This window comes from Centruroides sculpturatus, unplaced genomic scaffold (assembly GCF_000671375.1).
Source record: "Centruroides sculpturatus isolate CEXI.00-Female unplaced genomic scaffold, Cexi_2.0 scaffold1701, whole genome shotgun sequence".
NCBI lineage: Eukaryota > Metazoa > Arthropoda > Arachnida > Scorpiones > Buthidae > Centruroides > Centruroides sculpturatus.
In genome coordinates this window covers 101,490-120,972 of record NW_019385962.1, presented here as the reverse complement: position 1 = coordinate 120,972, position 19,483 = coordinate 101,490, and the positions used below count along the sequence as shown (strand labels likewise).

The 19,483-nt window shown below is 41.6% G+C and overlaps 2 protein-coding genes across 2 annotated transcripts; both read left to right on the top strand.

Moving 5' to 3' along the window:
• Nucleotides 1-775: 775 nt before the first annotated feature.
• LOC111612826 lies at nucleotides 776-1,930 on the top strand. Its single transcript, XM_023354084.1, has one exon. The coding sequence runs from the start codon at nucleotides 776-778 to the stop codon at nucleotides 1,928-1,930; it is 1,155 nt and encodes a 384-aa protein (XP_023209852.1).
• Nucleotides 1,931-4,653: 2,723 nt separating this feature from the next.
• LOC111612825 (ribonuclease H-like) lies at nucleotides 4,654-5,094 on the top strand. Its single transcript, XM_023354083.1, has one exon. The coding sequence runs from the start codon at nucleotides 4,654-4,656 to the stop codon at nucleotides 5,092-5,094; it is 441 nt and encodes a 146-aa protein (XP_023209851.1).
• The last annotated feature ends 14,389 nt before the right edge of the window (nucleotides 5,095-19,483 follow it).

Here is a 19,483-nt window from a genome sequence, read left to right as displayed (position 1 = left end):
AATCTCTCTTTCAATTTAAAAAAGACTTTATCCGTGTGTTGCGCTGTCATCGACATGAGACGTAAGAAGAACAATATGGCGTAATCGATACATTATGGCAAAGCGGGAAAAGATAAATAATAAAAAGGAATTGATATAGTGAAGAATAAACTTTAAATGTCGTTTCTTTGTTTACAGGTGAGAGTGTCGATTACATTGACCACGTGGTCGTGTCAGCCACTCGGTGGGAGCTAGCTGTTTGGCTATTCGCGACGGTTGATTTCGTTTGTACCGAACTCTTGTAATTGTAACAGCAACTCTACTGTGTAAACTTGTGATCTTGTGGACAGTTCCCTGCCCTATGACTACCTAATGGATCTGGGCCATCTTTGTGGTGAGTTGGTTTTCTGATCTACTTTTGGTTGTGGGGGACCCGTTATCCAGCAGACGGGCCTCCCTGACAGCCCATCCACCTTCCAATGTTGGCAGTGGTGTGATTGGAAGCAGCTAGGACAGTGTCCCCACTGGCCGAGCTAGCTTGGCCGTTCATCAGTTGATCATCAGTTGGCCAGCAGCCATACAGGCAGCTGCCTTAGAAACTTCTGGCGTCCACTGTGGTGGCATACTAGTGTATCAGACAGAGGAACTACTGACTCTAGTGCGTCAGCTGTACATCTGTACATTGTATTAGTACTAGTGCACCGTCTGCTTGCTCAATAGTGCAGAGATCCCTCTTGGCAATCCAGTCACCCAGTACAACTCTTCGCTACATTCTTACACATCTGCTCTCTCCAGCATGGCTCAAAAGGCCATCTGTGATATTTTGGACAATTCCTATTCAATTCTTGATGAAGTCAAAGACTACTGTGTCAGTAACCTTAAGGGTCGCCAGAACGGCAGAAAACACATTAAATATTTCACCAAACAAATTGCTAAAGTCATCACCATGGCTAAAGCCACTTTACGCGAACACACATTTTCCAAGGTAATGGAAGAAAAACTGGCTCTCTTGCTCACCAGGGAAGACCTACTCCAAATCGTATCCTCTGAAGCAGAAAAAACCAAGAAGATTCTAGCAGATCTCAAACAGGCAAAAGAGCAACGTGAGGCTGCTCCCAACCATTCGTACAGCACCATCCTAAAATCCAGCCTTACCATTAATCCCTCCCAAAGAAATAAAACAACTAAACAAAATAAAGATGACCTTCTGATAAATCAAAAGAACAAAGATAAGAGCAGCGACAACACCCGAAAAATCATCCAGCGAAAAATACAACCATCCAAACTGGGAATTGGGGTTCAGCGCATGAGGCATATAGGCTCCGGAGAGATAGCCATAGACTTGGACAACAAACAAGATATCGAAAAACTTGAGAAAACAATAGAAGAAAATATTCCAGAATTACACACAGGAAGGCCCAGAAAAAGGTACCCACACATCATCATCTACTCCGTGAACAGACACATAGACCGCAATGATCTATCCAACATGATTTATGAGCAAAACAGTGTAATAAATTACAACTACGGCGCTGAAGAACTTAGTGAACACTTCAAGATTAAGTTCAATGTTGGAAACCGTGAGGGTCAATACTGTAACTGGGTTGTGGAGGTGACTCCAAAACTGAGACAGCAACTTCTTGTCGCAGAAAAACCAAACGTAGAATGGTCACGCTGCAGAGTGGCCGACTTTGTTCCTATTCTACAATGTTATAAATGCTGCAGATACGGGCGCTCAACAAAGAGCTGTGCACACGAAACACCCATCTGTAGCCACTGTGCCGAAGAACACACATACAGAGAGTGTCCAAACCGAAATAATACCCCAAAATGCATAAATTTTCATTATGAAAAAGCTAACAAAACCTCAGATAACGCATGGGATGGTTCCTGTCCTGTTTTCCAGCATGTCAAAAATAACATCATCGACTGCACTTATTATGGGTCCTAAAGAAAACAATTACGTTCGTTGTCTGCAGATTAATTTGGGAAGAGGCATTTCCGCCACCTCCCTTCTTGCCACCAAATGCTATAAGTATGACTTGATCTTCATACAGGAACCATAATGTCTGAGAAATAAAACTGCTTGTCTACGAACTCATTGCACCGTGCTCAGAGGGACTAATGATTACCCCTGGGCTATCACCATCATGACTAATCCCAACCTCTCTGTCCTCCACCATAGGAACTTATCTAATGATAATATTGTTTGTACTGAGCTCATCCATAACAACAACCGCTACATATTTGTCAACATCTACTATCCTCATGAAGCTAGTGTGGAACTGACCACAAAGAACATTCAAAGTGTCATGGACAACTTTAGAAATGACAAAATTATACTACTTGGTGACATCAATGCGCACTCTTCCACCTGGGGTGATGATAAATATGACCATCGCGGTCATGTCTTCGAAGAACTCTTTGCTCACAACCAATTCCGGCTACTCAACAACTCTCTCTCACCTCCTACCAACACTTCAACACAAGGAGAATCCTGGATTGATGTGACTGCCTGTAGTTTAGACTGCTTCACCGATTTTAACAACTGGATGGTGCTTGGCGACTGCAGTCTCAGCGATCATGCATACATCTCTTTTACTCTCTGCAACAATAACCTGCACTACTGGCTCTCCTGCCCTTCCCAACATCAATTACAACTTAGCTCTTGCTGACTGGGTTGGGATGCAGAACTTTCTTCACTCCAATCTCACTGACTGCAATCAAAATGACAAGGACAGTGCAAGTAAAACACTTGACCATAATATCAACACAATCCAACATGCATGTGAGCTGTTTATTCCAAGAACCATTCCGAAGCATTGTTCTATTCCCTGGTAAACTAACAAGCTCACCGATCTTCCCAAAATTAACAACAGACTTAGGAGCAACTACCAAAAGTGCAGACGTGAACCTGACCGTACCAACTTGAAACACCTCTATCTCGACCATCAGGTTATTTACAAAAAAGAAATCAAAGATGCAAAAATTCGTTCTTGGAGGTAGTTCTGTACTGTGGCTTCCTCTAACCCCTGGAGTTACATAACTAAACTCTGCACAAACAAGCTCAAGAAGACACAAATCCTCGTTAATAAAGACACATCGTCCATTGGCAGCAGCTTTTTCGATATCATTGATAAGCAAATAAGCTCTTTTTGCATTGAGGAAAGCACGGATGATGACACCACTTGGCATCAAACTATACAGGAAGACATCAACATCCCCATTCATACCAACAATTCCCCAGACTTCTGTCATGATGAGATCAACAATGCCTTTACAAACCTAAAGGATAACAAAGCTCCTGGTTTCGATAACATTAACAGCAGGATGGCCAAAGCTATCTGAAAGTTTAAACCTAGTCATATAATAAACATGTATAATAGCTGCTTACATAATAGGATTTTCCCAAATAAATGGAAGGTTGCAAAAATTATACCAATTCCAAAACCTGGAAGGCCCGACAACATCAGGCCAATCTCCCAGTTGCCTGTTTTCGGTAAAATTTTGGAGTGCCTGTTAACTGATCGTCTGATCTGGCATATTGAAACTGGGAACATCCTTAGTGAAACCCAATTTGGCTTCCACCAACAGTGCTCCTCCTCTGACGCCATTCACTATGCCGTCAATAAAATCAATAGCCTCCTCAGTACGCACAAGTACGTGCTTGCCACCAGCCTTGATATCACTAAGGCTTTTGACTTCGCCTGCTGGCCACTTATCCTGTACCGCCTCAAACATATTGATTGCCAGCCAATCTACATCAACTTTTCAAGGACTACCTCAACGACCGGAAGGCTCTACTAAAATATGGCTCACATCATATGGAAAGAAATATTGCCCGAGGATGCCCTCAGGGGTCGGTCTGCACACCACCCCTATGGAATCTTGCCTTCAACTCTTTTCTTCAAGAAGACTTTGGACACGACGGCATCATAGCATATGCGGATGATGTCTTGATACTGATTGGCGGTAATTCCTGTGCTAAACTTGAGAGCAGAGGCAATGATACGCTTAGCCGTGTTCACCACTGGGGCATCAGGCACAAACTCAATTTAACCCTGGCAAAACTACTTGCATTGTTTTTAATCGACCCAGACAACCGAAACTGTACCATCACACACCGACAATTTGCATGGATAATCACTCCATCAAAGTTGAAAGGGCAATCAAATACCTTGGCGTCTGGTTGGACCACCGCCTTAGTTGGGACAATCATATAAAATATATTACCAACAGTACCAACCTCATCTTTCAGGCTTTCTCCCAGGTTGCCCGCAAGAAGTGGGGTCTTAATTCCGAGGCAGTTGGTATCATTTATGACCACATCTTCACACCAATCATCACGTATGGATGCGGCAGTTAGGGCTGGGCTGCCAGAAAGGTTCACTCCTGCAGAAAACTAATTTCATCCCAGCGCAAGGCCTTAATCCTCATGTTTGGGGCCTATAGAACAACCCCAGACAGTAGTCTTTATACCATAACCCGCAAGCCACCCATCACCGACGTTATTCGTGTCAGGTACGAGCTTTGAAAGCTAAAGACTGGCCAAGACATCTGTACAGTCACCTGCAACATTCCCGCTGCCAACTTCAAGAAAACGAATCCCGTCACTGATCTCACTCCTCCTTACATCAACAACCATATTAACACCAGTTCGCCCAATTCTCAGACATGGAAATCTATACGGATGGCTCTGGCTTGGATGGAAACATCGGGTGCACCTTTGTTGTGATGCAAAACAGTGAGATCCATCAGCAGGGTTACAGACTAAGCAACTTCCGCAGTGTTTTTCAGGCCAAGCTTGAGGCCGTTAACATGGCTGTTGGCTGGTCTGAACAGCACTTAACTCATACGCAGATTGCAATCTTCACAGACTGCCAGTCTGCCATCAACCTTATCAATAGCAGACAGCTCCACCCCATTTCAACTGCTATCAAAAAACTTACACTCAACTCCTCCAATAGCTACAGCATTACCTGGGTCCGCAGTCATCATGGTACTACTGGTAACGAGAGAGCTGACCAGCTGGCAAAGACAGCTGCCAACAATGACACGCTAGACTCCATCTATAATAAAATCAGCCTGAATAAAGTTAAGACTTCTATACAATGACACTCCACCACTGGCAGGACTCTTGGCATGAAAATCATAGCAGTCATATCTACAACTTTATCCCCAACATCCATGAGTACCAGAACTACACCTGGATTGTTAACAATTCTCTTCTCGTGCAATTTATCACCGGCCATGGGAAATTCTCCAGTTACCTACATAGGTTCACAGGGAAGCAGTCCCCCCTCTGTGCCATCTGCAAGACGGCGGATGGCCCAGACCACTACATCTACAATTGCATCTGTCTAGCTAAGGAAAGACTTGCTATCGAACTTACGGCACATAGCCTTGATATCTCCTGGCCATGTCAACAGACAGAACTCTTCAAGCACAAGGAACTATATGCAGCCTTCCTCAACCTCGTGCAAGCCTATGAGCTCATAGCTCCCACCACCACCAGTGAATAGTTCTTAAGCGGCTCCGTCCTATTCCAGTGCCTCCGCCTCATTGTATATATTGTACATATGTCAGTGCTGAGAAAGATAAGGGCCTCACACAGAGGTATAGCCCATGTTTAGACTAGAAAAGGAGGAAGAGTTGAGAGTGTAAGAAGGGGTAAGAGTAATAAGAAGTAAAGTGAGGCAAAATTGAGAGAAAAAGTAACCAGGGTCATGGGAGCTGTGGGCGCCTGCATTGCATTTATTAAATAATAACACAGTGCAAAATAACAATAGAATTATTACAGAATTACATACATAGAAATATAATTACAAGATTGGTAGGTGCGACAATAGTAATTTGGAGTATACAAAAATACACGTGGGACAGAGACATATACTGTGTAAATAGTATATGTCTCTGTCCCACGTGTATAAACAGCAGGAGTTGACCGACAATGTCAGATGTAATCGCGGGTTACAAAACAGCTGAAAATATAAGGACAATAAACACAGAGAATACAATAAGTGGAGACAAGTAGACACAAAAGTGTATCTATAAAAGGTAGCTAAGTCCAATTAAGCCGATACCAAAAGATGCAAGATGATAAACACAGTTCCATAGGTAGTTGAAAGTCCATCACCAACTATAGGGAAGATACAATCTAGTCAAGCTTCTTGATATCAGCTGCAAATTTGTTCAGGGTCTTGAAATTGTTCTTATCAATAGTAAAGTCTTTGAGAGTGAAAGGCCAGTTCAGCCCATTTGCCTGAACAGTCTCTGCCAGTTTCTTATGATGAGTAATGTGGAGGGGGCAGTGGAAGATATCGTGCACAGGCTCTTCCTCTTTCTTCAGGTTGCAGTTACACTGACCGTCAGTCTTATTGAGAAACCTCTTGAGGTAGGAGTCTAAATTCCCGTGACCTGTAAGGAGTTGAGTAAGCTGGAAGGTGGTGTAGCGTGGGTCGTGCATACTCTTGGTGGGGGATGGGAAAAAGCTATGGGTGAGCCTTCCCGTGTCCCCATTGTCCCAGCGGGACTGCCACAGCTTGAGGATAATCTTGTGTATCTTATTCCTGACGTAGTTTTTCTGATGCCAGTATAAGAAGTGGTGGAGGCCAAAGTACGTGCTTTCCGAGCAAGAAGATCAGTCCGCTCGTTTCCCATGATCCCTGAATGACCCTTAATCCAATGAAAGTCCACCCTGATGTTAAGAGCCGTAAGTTCTTGAAGCTTGCAGATGCTGTCATTAACAATGGGAAAGGTAAAGTTAAGTTTGATGATCTGTTGGATTGCTATCCTGCTGTCACTAAATATTCCGTAGCTGTGATTCTTCCAGTTGTGTTGATTAGATAGAATCCAATCTATGGCAAGGTAGATGGCAAGAGACTCCGCCTGATTGTTGGTACAGTGCGGAGCTAATTTCCTGCATGCCTGATATAGGCACTGCTGGTCCTTGTAGATTACGACCGCACAGCCCACCCCCTCAGGAGCCTTGGACCCGTCAGTATAAATATGGATGTTGTGGTTCTCATTGTAGCTGTTGTCGAGGCTGTAAGATGGGACAAAACTGGGGTGGATGGGGTAGTAGTCATAATGCTTGTCAAAACCATTGGAGATGAGAAGCTCCGCAAGAGATTTGATATCCTCACAGTGCTTCTCTTTTGCTATTATGTTGTTAAAATGCTCAAGGCTGGTCTCTTTCTTGGCCACTTTGTCGAGATTATATTTTAAGAAACTTTCTTTGACCTTTAGGTCAATGGGCAAAGTCCGGTTAATTACAAGAAGGGCCTCAGTGGGGACCGTCTTGTATGTTTTGGCAGCATTGATACCTAACAGCCTTTGGATTGACAGGAGCTTCCTACTAATATGTACTCTGGTGGCCGCTGAGCCCCAAATTTCTGCTCTGTATGTAATGATAGGCTCAATTGCTGCTATATAGAGAGTCCTGCTTGTTGAAGGTCCGTAACCCCACCGGTTCCTGCAAATAGTTTTTAGGGCCTGGGCTTTTTTTGTTGCTTTCTCATAGACATAGTGAACATGGTCTGTCCAGTTCAGTTTCTGGTCCATAACTATGCCCAAATATTTAACAGCTGTGTGATTCTTTATCTTGATGTTGTTGATCTTAATGCTAGGACCTTTCTTAAGGATGTTCCCTTTCGGGAAAACAATCACTTCACATTTTTTATAATTAATTATTAGCTTAGTTTTTTCACACCAGTTAGATATGAGCTTCAGTGTATTGTTTATCCTTTCCTGGAGGACTTCATTGTTCACATGGCTGAGCAATAGAACCGTATCATCAGCATACCCCTGTATGTGAGCCTCGTATTCCTTGAGGATGCTGTTTTGGAGTTTTAGTAAGTCGTTATAAATAACATTCCTGAGATATGGTCCAGATTTTGATCCCTGGGGGCAGCCTCTGTAAATATTCTGTTGAAGGTAGGTGTTATTACCAGTATCCACCTAGATACTGTGGTCCTGTAAATAACTATTAGTTAACCTATATAAGTTGCCAGGGCACTTGTTGTTCTTGAGGTTGGTAAGAATGGCTGGCCACCATGTGTGATCAAAGGCCCCTTTAAAGTCTATTGTAATCATGAGGCTGTGTTTGCCTTCTTCACGGGCTTTTGTACTCTGGGTCTTTAAGTTGTCAATGGCTGCGATGGTGTTTTTGCATTTCCTGAAACCATACTTCTTCTTGTCCATTATAGCATTATTTTCATAGTGATAAATGATCCTGTTTATTAGAAGAGCATCTAGGACCTTACCAATTACAGACAAAAGAGAGATCGTTCTAAAGTCTGAGGCAGTAGTGGGAGTCAGGTCTTTGTTTTTCGGGATCAACTTGATTGTGGCCTGTTTCCAGGCAGCAGGAAAGTAATTAATATGTAGGCACCTGTTCAACAAAATACAGAAGGTGGTGGGGATTGCTTGAAAAGCAATCTTGGCCATTTTAGCAGTGATCTTATCTGGGCCTGGAGCTTTTTTCAACTTCAATTTATGAAATTCTTTAGCAATTTCCAGGGAGGTAAACGGGATGTCGTTGGTCTCATTATAGCTGTTTAGAAGACTCTCCCTTATCTCTTTGTGGTAGTGCTTGTCAGTAGAAATAGAGTCAGAAGGAAAAGGTTCATTGATTATGTGCTGGTAGGTCTCAGTGATAGACTGGGTGTAGTCAGTGTTGTTGATCTGAATGGATGGAGTAACTTCAAGCCTTTTCCCTTTCTTCGCAGCCACATAAAAGGGAGTGGACCAAGGGTTGTCATTACCCACAGTTGTGCAGAACTGTCTCCAGGCCTGCGACCTAGCCTTGTTAATAGAGGTCTTGTACTCCCTGAGAAGGGTTGTGTACCTTATACGTAACTCTTGTTTTCTGCCTGGGTCTGTTTCCTTTCGCAGCTTCTTTTTAGTTTTCCTGAGGGTATTCCGTTGGTTGTTAAGGTCCATGTTCCACCACGGGGCGGAACGCTTGACAGTCTTAACTACCATTGCTTGGTGGTAAGCCTTGTGGATGGTGTTAGTTAGACTGTTCACAACACTGTCGACTTCAGAAGGTAGAGTAATGTGAGCGATGTCACTGGGATTCCAGTTAAGTTGAACAAGTTGGAAGTAGAGGTCCCAGTTGGTGCTCTGTGTTATGCAGAATTTCGGTATTGGAGTAGACTGATCAATTATTGTCTCAATGAAGCTATGATCACTGGTGGAGTGGATACTAAGGGTATTACATCTGGAGAGCTTGTTGGTAAGTTTTCTTGAGCCCAGACAGATGTTGATCCAACTTTTTCCGTTCGTAGAGGAGAAAGTCAGGAGAGGACTAGTGTTGAGGGAGGCCAGATGGTGTTGCGCCATAAACTCCTTGACCAAATACCCTCTCGGGTCCTCCACAGGGCTGTGCCAAGTATGAGACTTGGCATTGAAGTCGCCACAGATTAGTCGGGTGGTACTGAAGCTGTTGAATTGAAGTGGCTAAGAAATCCAGAGGATAAAGTCTTCTGAAAGAGAACAGTAGAATGACACAAGAATGTAGGTAGAGTTATCTAAGGTAAGGCTGACGGTGGTGAAATAATAGTTGCTGTGTTGAGTAAGGAGTTGGACGTCAAGTTTATCATTTATGATCACAAATCCAGTCTTGGGAGGATTGTTGGGTTCTTGATAATAAATTGTCCGTGAGCTACCAAACATTGCAATTTTATTCTGAAAGATATACGGCTCCTGGATGGCCATGATGTCAGTTTTCCTGTTGGTGGATTGTTGAAAAGCATCAGTGGCGGCTCCCTTACATTTCTGAAGGTTTATCTGGATTAACCTCAAATTGTTTTATTTCTGGTTATACCCCATAATTGGTTTGGCATATTGTTTGAGCCATCATTCTTTCAGTAATTGGGCACTGTGGGTTAAATGCATTATGACAGGTGTCATGTCTACTATATTCTGGGAGTTCCTTGTTTAGGGTTTTGCAGTTGATGCAGCAAGGATCGTCGTCCAGTTTCCGGCATTCTCTAAACCTGTGCGCCTTTCCACAATGGCTACACCTTTGCTTGTTTGGACAGGTTGTGGATAAGTGGTTATAACCACAACACTGATAACAACGGACCAATGGGATGTAGTCATTTACATAGATCTTGGCCCACTACATGGCTGTGGGTTTCGTTTTGACAAGCAGATTTCTAAGGTTAGGCGTTGTTGAAATTACAATATGCCTGCAGTTTTCTTTGTTATTATTACGAAAGAGAACAGTGCTGATTTTAGTGGAACCAAAGAATTCATCCATGGTCATGTTTTGTAAGATCTCATTCTGTTCATATATCATTGGGATAACCTCCTCTTCACTTACTGCTATGGGGACATTGGTAAGAATCACACAAGGTCTCCTACCTTCTGAAATTTTGCTCTGGACTTTTTGGCTATGTCATGTCTGGATTACATCTGACAGAGTTTCAGCCTCTTTGTAGCTGTCAGTGCAGAAGCATATGCCATCTCCTCGCACTTGCCTAACCGATTTGACCTGTATTTTAAGTTCATTTGGATTTATCCTCTTTTTTTATTTCGCTTTCTATTTGTTTCATGTCAGTGGATTGGCCATCATCTTCAGGTTTAGAATAAAGTAAGACAGCAAAACTGTCACCTGTGCCTTCACTGTTTATCTTGCTTTTTAAAGATTTAGTTATTGGCAAAGTTGTGGAGCTAGGCTTGATGTTTAACTTTGTGACTTCAGCGTAGGAAGCTGCTGGAGTATGAGCATTAGTAGGAGGCAGAGCAGAGTGCGGAGAACAATTAAATCTTACTTCCTTTAGGATCCCATGAAATTGGCCGAGGAACAAGTAAAGACAAGTAACCCGGTCTCGTACTTCCTTCCGTTCTTCAGTTCAAATAGTGCTATACTTCTCCAAAAGTAGTTAGTTAGTTAGTTTGTTAGGTTTTATTGGCACAAGGACCATACAGGCCAACCTGCACCATGGCAAATAGTACATATAAATAAATAAATATATATATATATATATATATATAAGATNTGGAACTAGAAAATTCATCCATGGTCATGTTTTGTACGATCTCATTCTGTTCATACATCATTGGGATAATCTCCTCTTCACTTACTGCTATGGGGACATTGGTAAGAATCACACGAGGTCTCCTACCTTCTGAGATTTTGCTCTGGGCTTTTTTGGCTATGTCAGGGTGGTCATTGATTGCGTCTGACAGAGTTTCAGCCTCTTTGTAGCTGTCGGTGCGGAAGCATATGCCATCTCCTCGCACTTGTCTAACCGATTTGACCTTTATTTTAAGTTCATGTGGTTTTATCCTCTTTTTTATTTCGCTTTCTATTCGTTTCATGTCGGTGGATTGGCCATCATCTTCAGATTTAGGATAGAGTAAGACAGCAAAACTGCCACCTGTGCCTTCACTATTTATCTTGCTTTTTAAAGATTTAGTTATTGCCATAGTTGTGGAGCTAGGCTTGGTGTTCAACTTTGTGACTTCAGCGTAGGAAGCTGCTGGGGTAGGAGCAGTAGTAGGAGGCGGAGCAGGGTGCGGGGAACGATTGGATCTTACTTCTTTTAGGATCCCATGAAATTGGCCGATGCACGAGTAAAGACGAGTAACCCGGTCTTGTACTTCCTTCCGTTCTTCAGTTCGAATAGTGCTATACTTTTCCAGAAGTAAGTCGAGGATCTTCAGCAGATGTTGATTGGCCTTATTTAAGATGGAATTTTCCAGCGACGACACATTTACAGTACAGTCCAAAATAGTGTCTTCTGAAGAGTGCAGCTGTTGACTTCTTGATGACATTATAGATGTACAGTGTGTAAGAGCCAACCAAGAGAGTGTAGTGTGGTGTAATTGTCAGGTGGAAAGATGCCACAGGCAAAAGACTCTGTCCGAGAAGACAGCGTCTTACTCAGACAGAGGGGAGAAGGTTGGTTGGCTAGTGAGATAACAGTGACCTACCGGTATAAAGCGGCGTCCTTCTGTCCAAAACAATGTCCCAGCAAAGCGACGCTACAGGCGATGGCTGCTGAGACTGTCCTGACGCAACAGGTATCCAACCCTGATGACTTGACCGACGCTACAGGTGCACAGGTCTTGAAGCTTGCACGACGCTACATGGATATAGCCTGATGTGACACCAGAAGTACTTGTGTTGGCTGCCTATATGGGCTGCAGGGAGAGCTAGGAAAAACCGCTCTTGGCTAGAACTGGACTGCCAACAGAACTGGACTGCCAATAACAACAATCCAAAAGTAGTGAAGTGCACAACTCACCAAGATGGCTGAACTGGCTGTCTTCTGATGGGGAAGCTAATATGGCTGACTTCAAAAACCAAAAGTTCCACAAATAAAAGTGGTGAAAAAGTTAGGCTTAGCAACCCTAAGCCTAACATGATTGCTAGGACTTACCTAGGCCTACTTCCCTATACCTTAGCACAGGGCTAAGCTAGCTAAGCCTAGATTTAGGCTTAAAGACTAAAACTTAGAAAAACTTTCCTGGCGATAATTCCTACATTCAGACCTGACTATTCCACACATTCGACATGGATCTCTCTCAGAATTCTCAACCTGAGGTAGAAATTGTGCTGTTAGAAGACTCAATTTTGAAAGAGGCATCAAACTTTCTAGAAAGGATCATGGAAATTTGTCCAGACACTCTTCGTTCCAAAACCAACAGGGAGGAGAGGAGCGAAATAAGAAATGCATCAAGAAAACTATATGGATGTGTCCACCAACTTTATGGAGTTCTAAGGGAACTCCGAGCTAAAACGCCCATCATGGCACAAACTCCGGTACCTGAAAAGCTTAATTATGCGGACATAACACAAATTAACTGTAGTCCAAGTGCTACAACCAAAAATATCAACAAGACACTTAACAACAATGTGAACAGAGAGGGCCCAGGATGGGAAGTGACCCTTGTGTTATACCCTAAGCAGGAATAGGATGGAAAGAGTCTTAATAGAAAGGAAATAATTGCTACTCTCAGGGAAAGAATAGAGCCCCACAAGCTTGGGGTCAGCATAAAAGTCATTCGTGAAATCGAGGGAGATGGAGTCTGCTTAAGAGTGGGGTCTTATAAAGATAGGCACACCCTTAAAAAAGCTGTGAAAGCAGACCCACAACTGGCTACCAAGACTACAGCTAGAGTCTCTGAGGGACGACGTCCCAAAATCATAATGTTACATGTTCCCAACTATATTAAAGACGAAGAAATCACTAGAACACTCTTTGAACAAAATCAAATTTGGATGGGGATGACAAAAGAAGATTTCAATGAGCAATGTAAAATAACAACAACTCTAACTAGAGGAAAGATGCGTGAAAATTGTTGGCACGTCATATTGAGTGTCACTCCTAGGATTAGAAACACTCATAAAAGAAAGGTATTTGGCATTGGCCTGGAACCACGTCAAGGTAGACGATTTCATCTTTGTGTTGCGTTGTTTTAAGTGCTGCGGGTTTGGGCACTTTGCTCATGAATGTGGGAGCAAAATGAGGTGTAGCCACTGCACAAAGTAACATAAGTTTTCCGATTGTTCTGGTAAAGATTTCAAACCAATTTGCATTAACTGTATGATATCAAAAAAAAATCTTCCTATGGGGAAAAGATATAATACACAGCATAATGCCTACAACCCAATCTGCCCCACAACTGACACAAAAAATGAAGAACAACATAATAAAAGTTACCAATTATGGGTACTAGTAACCAGTATATCCCACAAGTTTCAGCAGCTACCTCCAACATCATGCACACCCATTTAGAATAAAATTTTCATCTCCTGCAAATAAATCTAGAGAAAAGCAAAGCTGCTACCTCCCAGCTCCTCAAAGATATTAGCACTATGGACATTGATCCAGTGACTGTCCAAAAACCCTACCTGATAAGCAATAAACCTGCCCTACTAGGAAGCTACAAAGCCTATTATCTTTCAAGTCAGAACCGCATAAATGCTACCATAATAGTGGCAAATCCACATCTAGGCGTCCAGTTTATCCCGACCCTAAGTACCAAGTTTATTACTACTGTGCATGTTCAAACCAGCCAGATCTCACTTCATCTATTGTCGGTGTACATCCCACCTACAGAAAATATCCAGGCTCCACTCCAGGACATAGGCCGTATTATTCAGTCTCTTTCCAAGACCCCCTTCTATATTACTGGCGATTTCAATGCAAAATCACCCTTGTGGTTTGCACCAAGAAAAGATCCACAGGGTAAAGACCTCAAGGAGCTTATTGAAGAGCATAACTTATTTTCTACAAACACCAGTGACCTCCCAATATTTTCCACAACTCGGGGAAAGAGCTGGATAGATGTGTGTATCTGCAATACCCCATAATTGAACAAAGTCGTCTATTGCTCTACTCTTGACAAGGAAAATCCTAGCGACCATAATTATATTTTGACGAAAATCGACCAATGTATTCCAACAGGCAACATAAAAATTACAAGAAGGACAAACTGGGATTTATATGAAGAGACTCTTAAAGCAACATGGGACCTAGGCCCCTTCTTTCACATTCAAACACCTGGAGACCTGGACCTTTGGATTGAAAAGCTAACTTTTACTATGCTATAAGCACATAACTCTGCTACCAGAATAAAGGCCACTACCCGCAAAGTAATTTGGTGGAACTCGGCACTACAAGATAAAAGAAAGAAGGTCAGAAAGCTCAAAAGGTACTTCCGTGGAGAGACTGATGTGAAAAAAAGAGGAAGCCAGGGAAAATTACACCAAAGAAAAAAAAGAATACAAGAACCTAATAAACAAAAGCAGAACAGAGTCCTGGAAGGACTTTTGCTCAAACATTCGGGGCGATGATCCTTGGAAGGAGCCATTTTACATCGCATTCAAAAATGCCAAAGTCTTTAACATACCAAACGCAATAATGAAGGAAAATGGAAGTTACACAGCGAACCTGGAAGAAACTTATGACTACATATTAAGTAGCATTCTTCCAGAGGACAACCAACATGAAGACACTGAAATTCATAAACGGGTCAAAGAAAGGAGCAAGTTAATCAACAACAACTTACTAGACAACAACTTCACACCATCGGAGATAGGGAAACGCTTCAGACATATAAGTCGGAAAAAAGCTCCCGGAATGGATGGTATTTTAGGAGACATGGCAAAGAGGGCTTATCAGGCCATCCCCATTACATTCTTAGTGATTTACAACAAGTGTTTAGAATTAGGCTATTTCCCTAAGAAGTAGAAGACAGCCCATATTAAATTAATTCCACAAGGCAACATTGGTCAACAGACAAGGCCGCAAGACTTCTGGCCCATCTCGTTGCTTTCTATTCTTGGAAAGGTGTTAGATGCTCTAATTGCAAGGAGGCTACAACATTATATGGAATCAAGGCAACTTTTCCACCCAAACCAGCATGGGTTTAGGAAAAACAGAAGTACAGGGACAGTCCTCTGCCAACTTATAGGGATCATTAAAGAAGCCAAACAGAAAGACATGCATACGTTAGCTGTTTCTATAGATTTCAAGGGAGCATTCGATTATGCATGGTGGCCATCAATATTAGACTCCCTCAATAACAATAATTGCCCCAAGAACATCACTGCTTTATTCAGGAGTTTTTTTACAGAACAGCGTGTATTAAAACAAACACAAATACACTCACAAAGGTAATAAGTAGAGGCTGCTCCCAGGGGTCTTGCTCTGGGCCCCTCTTGTGGCTGTTGGTCTATGATGGCCTCTTGAGGTTACAGGATAGTCAACCTTTCAATCAAGCAACTCCTGATACTGACATAGTTGGCTTCGCTGATGATACGCTGATTACAATTAAACACAGGAATTAAGAGGTGCTGCGAGTTAACATGAATAATCTATTAAAGTCTGTCAACAGATGGGCCGAAAACAACAAGCTTAAAATCAATATTGAAAAATGTAACTCAATAGTTTTTCCTAGAAAAAGACCTCTAGACAAGTGTGAGAATACGGACGAGGGTCCAGGCCCTCTAATCGTCAGATCTGTTAGACCTGCTCACCTTGTCACTGGATGGCTTAATTTTTAACAGAACCCGAGTGGTAAGATTCTGTGTGGGTTGTGCATAAGAAATGAATACCAGACAAGAAGGACATTTAAAAATGAATATTAACAATTTAATTATTACTACTAATACTACAGCAGAATATAATTGATACAAAGGAATGACATAATGCAAGGTGATAACAATATGGGGAATACCTATGTATGGATAATTCCTATCTCTATGTTATATTAAGCTAAACCCGAGAGAGAGAATTTTACAATAAATTTTACCTCGTTGCTCATGTTGGGAATCTTTCTCTCATTGGTTTCTTCCTGGGTAGTGGAGTCGGAAGGCCAGGATAAGCTGGTGGATGAGGAGCACTCACTCTGGCACTAATCTGAACGAACTCACCGAGAGTCCGCTAATCAGCCCTTTTATCCCCAATTATTTCATAATATTTTCTTAGAAATTGGTTATGACATTTCAGCAGGTGGTGTGCAAAATTCTAAGATACTAGGCGGGGAGGAAGGAAGCAAAACATCCTCAGTTCTTGAAAAAGTGCGACGTGACAGAGCAGTTTTACAGGATGTAAAAGTTTATAACCTTATTAGGTTATGTTTTATAAATTATNCTAATCTGAACGAACTCACCGAGAGTCCGCTAATCAGCCCTTTTATCCCCAATTATTTCATAATATTTTCTTAGAAATTGGTTATGACATTTCAGCAGGTGGTGTGCAAAATTCTAAGATACTAGGCGGGGAGGAAGGAAGCAAAACATCCTCAGTTCTTGAAAAAGTGCGACGTGACAGAGCAGTTTTACAGGATGTAAAAGTTTATAACCTTATTAGGTTATGTTTTATAAATTATTCTAAATTTTATCAATTTTATATTTTTCTGGGTGAAATTAAAGCATATTATTTATTACGTTAAAATTATATAAATTATCTCAAGAACACCGTCAGATTGTCACACAAGCATCCAGCTATCAAAATCAATGGCCAAAAGATCCAGACAAGTACTGAAATAAAATACCTTGGGATACTGATAGATAACACTCTCACTTGAAATCCTTATATTCAGAACATCAAGAAAAAATGTATTAAACTTGCCCATTCTCTGCGCTCTATTTGTAAAAACCAATGGGGTATAAAACACCATACTAGCAGAACAATCTACGAGTGTGCTATTGAACCGGTGGTTCTCTATGGGGCTGAGGTATGGGGAAAGGCAGCCACCAAGCAACAGACTAAAAGAAACATCTTATCCATCCAACGTGCATGTCTGCTAACTGTAGCAAGAGCCTACAGAACAGCACCTACCAACGCACTCCAGGTACTGGCAAACTTACCTCCCTTAGACCTCAAAATCCTGGAAACATACTTGAAGTTTTACCTTAGTAGAAATCCTAGTGGCCTTCTTAAAGAAATTGACTTTCCTATAAGTATTTAAAACATAGCCGAGTATATCATTAAACACAAAATGGACTACTCCCACAAGTACAACAAACTACACCCTAAATATAAATATTATAAAGTCTCTGTAAATCCGCACGAAAAATATATAAATTTTCGGTTTAGCGGTAGACCATCACACAGCAGATAGCTAATTACTTCTCTTTATTTAATCACTGTATATGCATTTCGGTCCTATTAAAGAACCCTCTTCAGTACTACAAAATATAAATATTATAATAAACCTTATGCGAGTAAAACTACCAATGTAAAATAAAATGTGAATCCAAGCTGTGTACCTAAATGGTAATGAAAAACTAAAATATTAATTGTTACATTGGTAGTTTTACTCGCATAAGGTTTATTATAATATTTATATTTTGTAGTACTGAAGAGGGTTCTTTAATAGGACCGAAATGCATATACAGTGATTAAATAAAGAAAAGTAATTAGCTATCTGCTGTGTGATGGTCTACCGCTAAACCGAAAATTTATATATTTTTCGTGCGGATTTACAGAGACTTTATAATATTTATATATAAACAGCAGTCATAAGAAATTTAATTAAAACTACACCCTGCCTGCAGCCAGCATCCTATATACAATATCCACATCGCTACCGAAGAAAATCAACCACGGTTGAAAATCTTTTCAGATGGGTTAAAGACAACAGAGGGTGTAGGGTGTTATGTGGTTATCATTGGACCAAATGAACGAAACATTTGGCAGATGAGAGGAAAACTGGAAGGGCATTGTACAGTCAACCAAGCCGAGAGCCTTGCAATACTCAAGGCCCTCCAGTATGTAGACACTCACTTTAACGATAAAAATAAAACTTATGTGGAAATTCTTAGTGACAGCAAGACAGCCTTACTGCAAGTCCACAACTTAAACACAAAACTGAACATCATTGCACGAACAGTAATACTTCTCCAGTGCCTTTCTGTGAAAGGACATAAGGTTTCTTTTACGTGGGTTAGGGGCCACTATGGCATTCGGGGAAATAAGAGGGCCGACCTTCTTGCAAAGAAGGCAGCACGATCATCAACAGAACCAGTGTTTGGGGAGCTCCCCAGCTGTTGGCTTCATGAGGAACTTAAAAACTTACTATTTCGGACTGGCAAGCCAGATGGAACAGTGAATCTACAGGAAGAACCACCCATGATTTCCTGCCTGACATTGCAAGTAGACAAAAAATGGACTACTCCCCCCCCGATTTTCACATATCCCAAATCCTTACGGGACATGGGAATTTCCGTGCCTACATAAGAAGTTTTCTCCACAAAGGAGACGGAATATGTGACTGTGGTTCAAAGGAAGACGAAGATCCCCACCACATAACTTCAGGTGCCCCAAGTTTAAGAAACTAAGAAAGACGCTCACCGAGACTTTGTACAGGTGTAACCTCCATTGGCCCTGTGCTCCAAAAGACTTTTTTTATAAATAAGCAGACATTAAACGCTTTAAAGAATTTCATCATGGGCACCGCGGTCACGGTACCTTCGTTCTAGGATTCTCTGGGCGTCCTAGCTGTCAGCTTCACTCGGAACACCCATTATAACCTGGCCGAACTGGCTATTTGGGGATTCCAGTCTTGTTACCACTCCCACTGGATCCTGGCCATGTTGGCCATCGGGAGACTTTTGTGTTGTTTTGTATACCCCTGTATTATGGCTGAGTTGGCCATCTGGGGTTCTTTGCATTCTTGCTCTCCATTGTAGCCTGGCCGAGTTGGTTGTCAGGGGACTTTTCGTGTTTATTATTATTAGAGGAGAAGGTGATATTATAGAACCCCAATTATATTTTAGTGAATTGTAAACAAGGTATCATAACTACACCCACATTTTTTGTGTGCAAAAAGTACTGGTAACTTGTAAACTAAATGCTGCTATTAAATAAATAATAAAAACAATGGGATCGGTGTAGACAAATATTAAAATTAATAAATTCTAAAAATTTTTCCGTTTAAAAAACTTTTAAGAACCACAAGTGACGTTCACTCTTTAATTCCGACTTCGATAGAGTTTAAAAAAAAACAGAGAACCAGAGAATTACTGAAATTTATC

Excerpts from the sequence above, each read along its gene's own strand:
- LOC111612826 (XM_023354084.1), top strand. The coding sequence starts at position 776 with ATGGCTCAAAAGGCCATCTGTGATATTTTGGACAATTCCTATTCAATT.
- LOC111612825 (XM_023354083.1), top strand. The coding sequence starts at position 4,654 with ATGGAAATCTATACGGATGGCTCTGGCTTGGATGGAAACATCGGGTGC.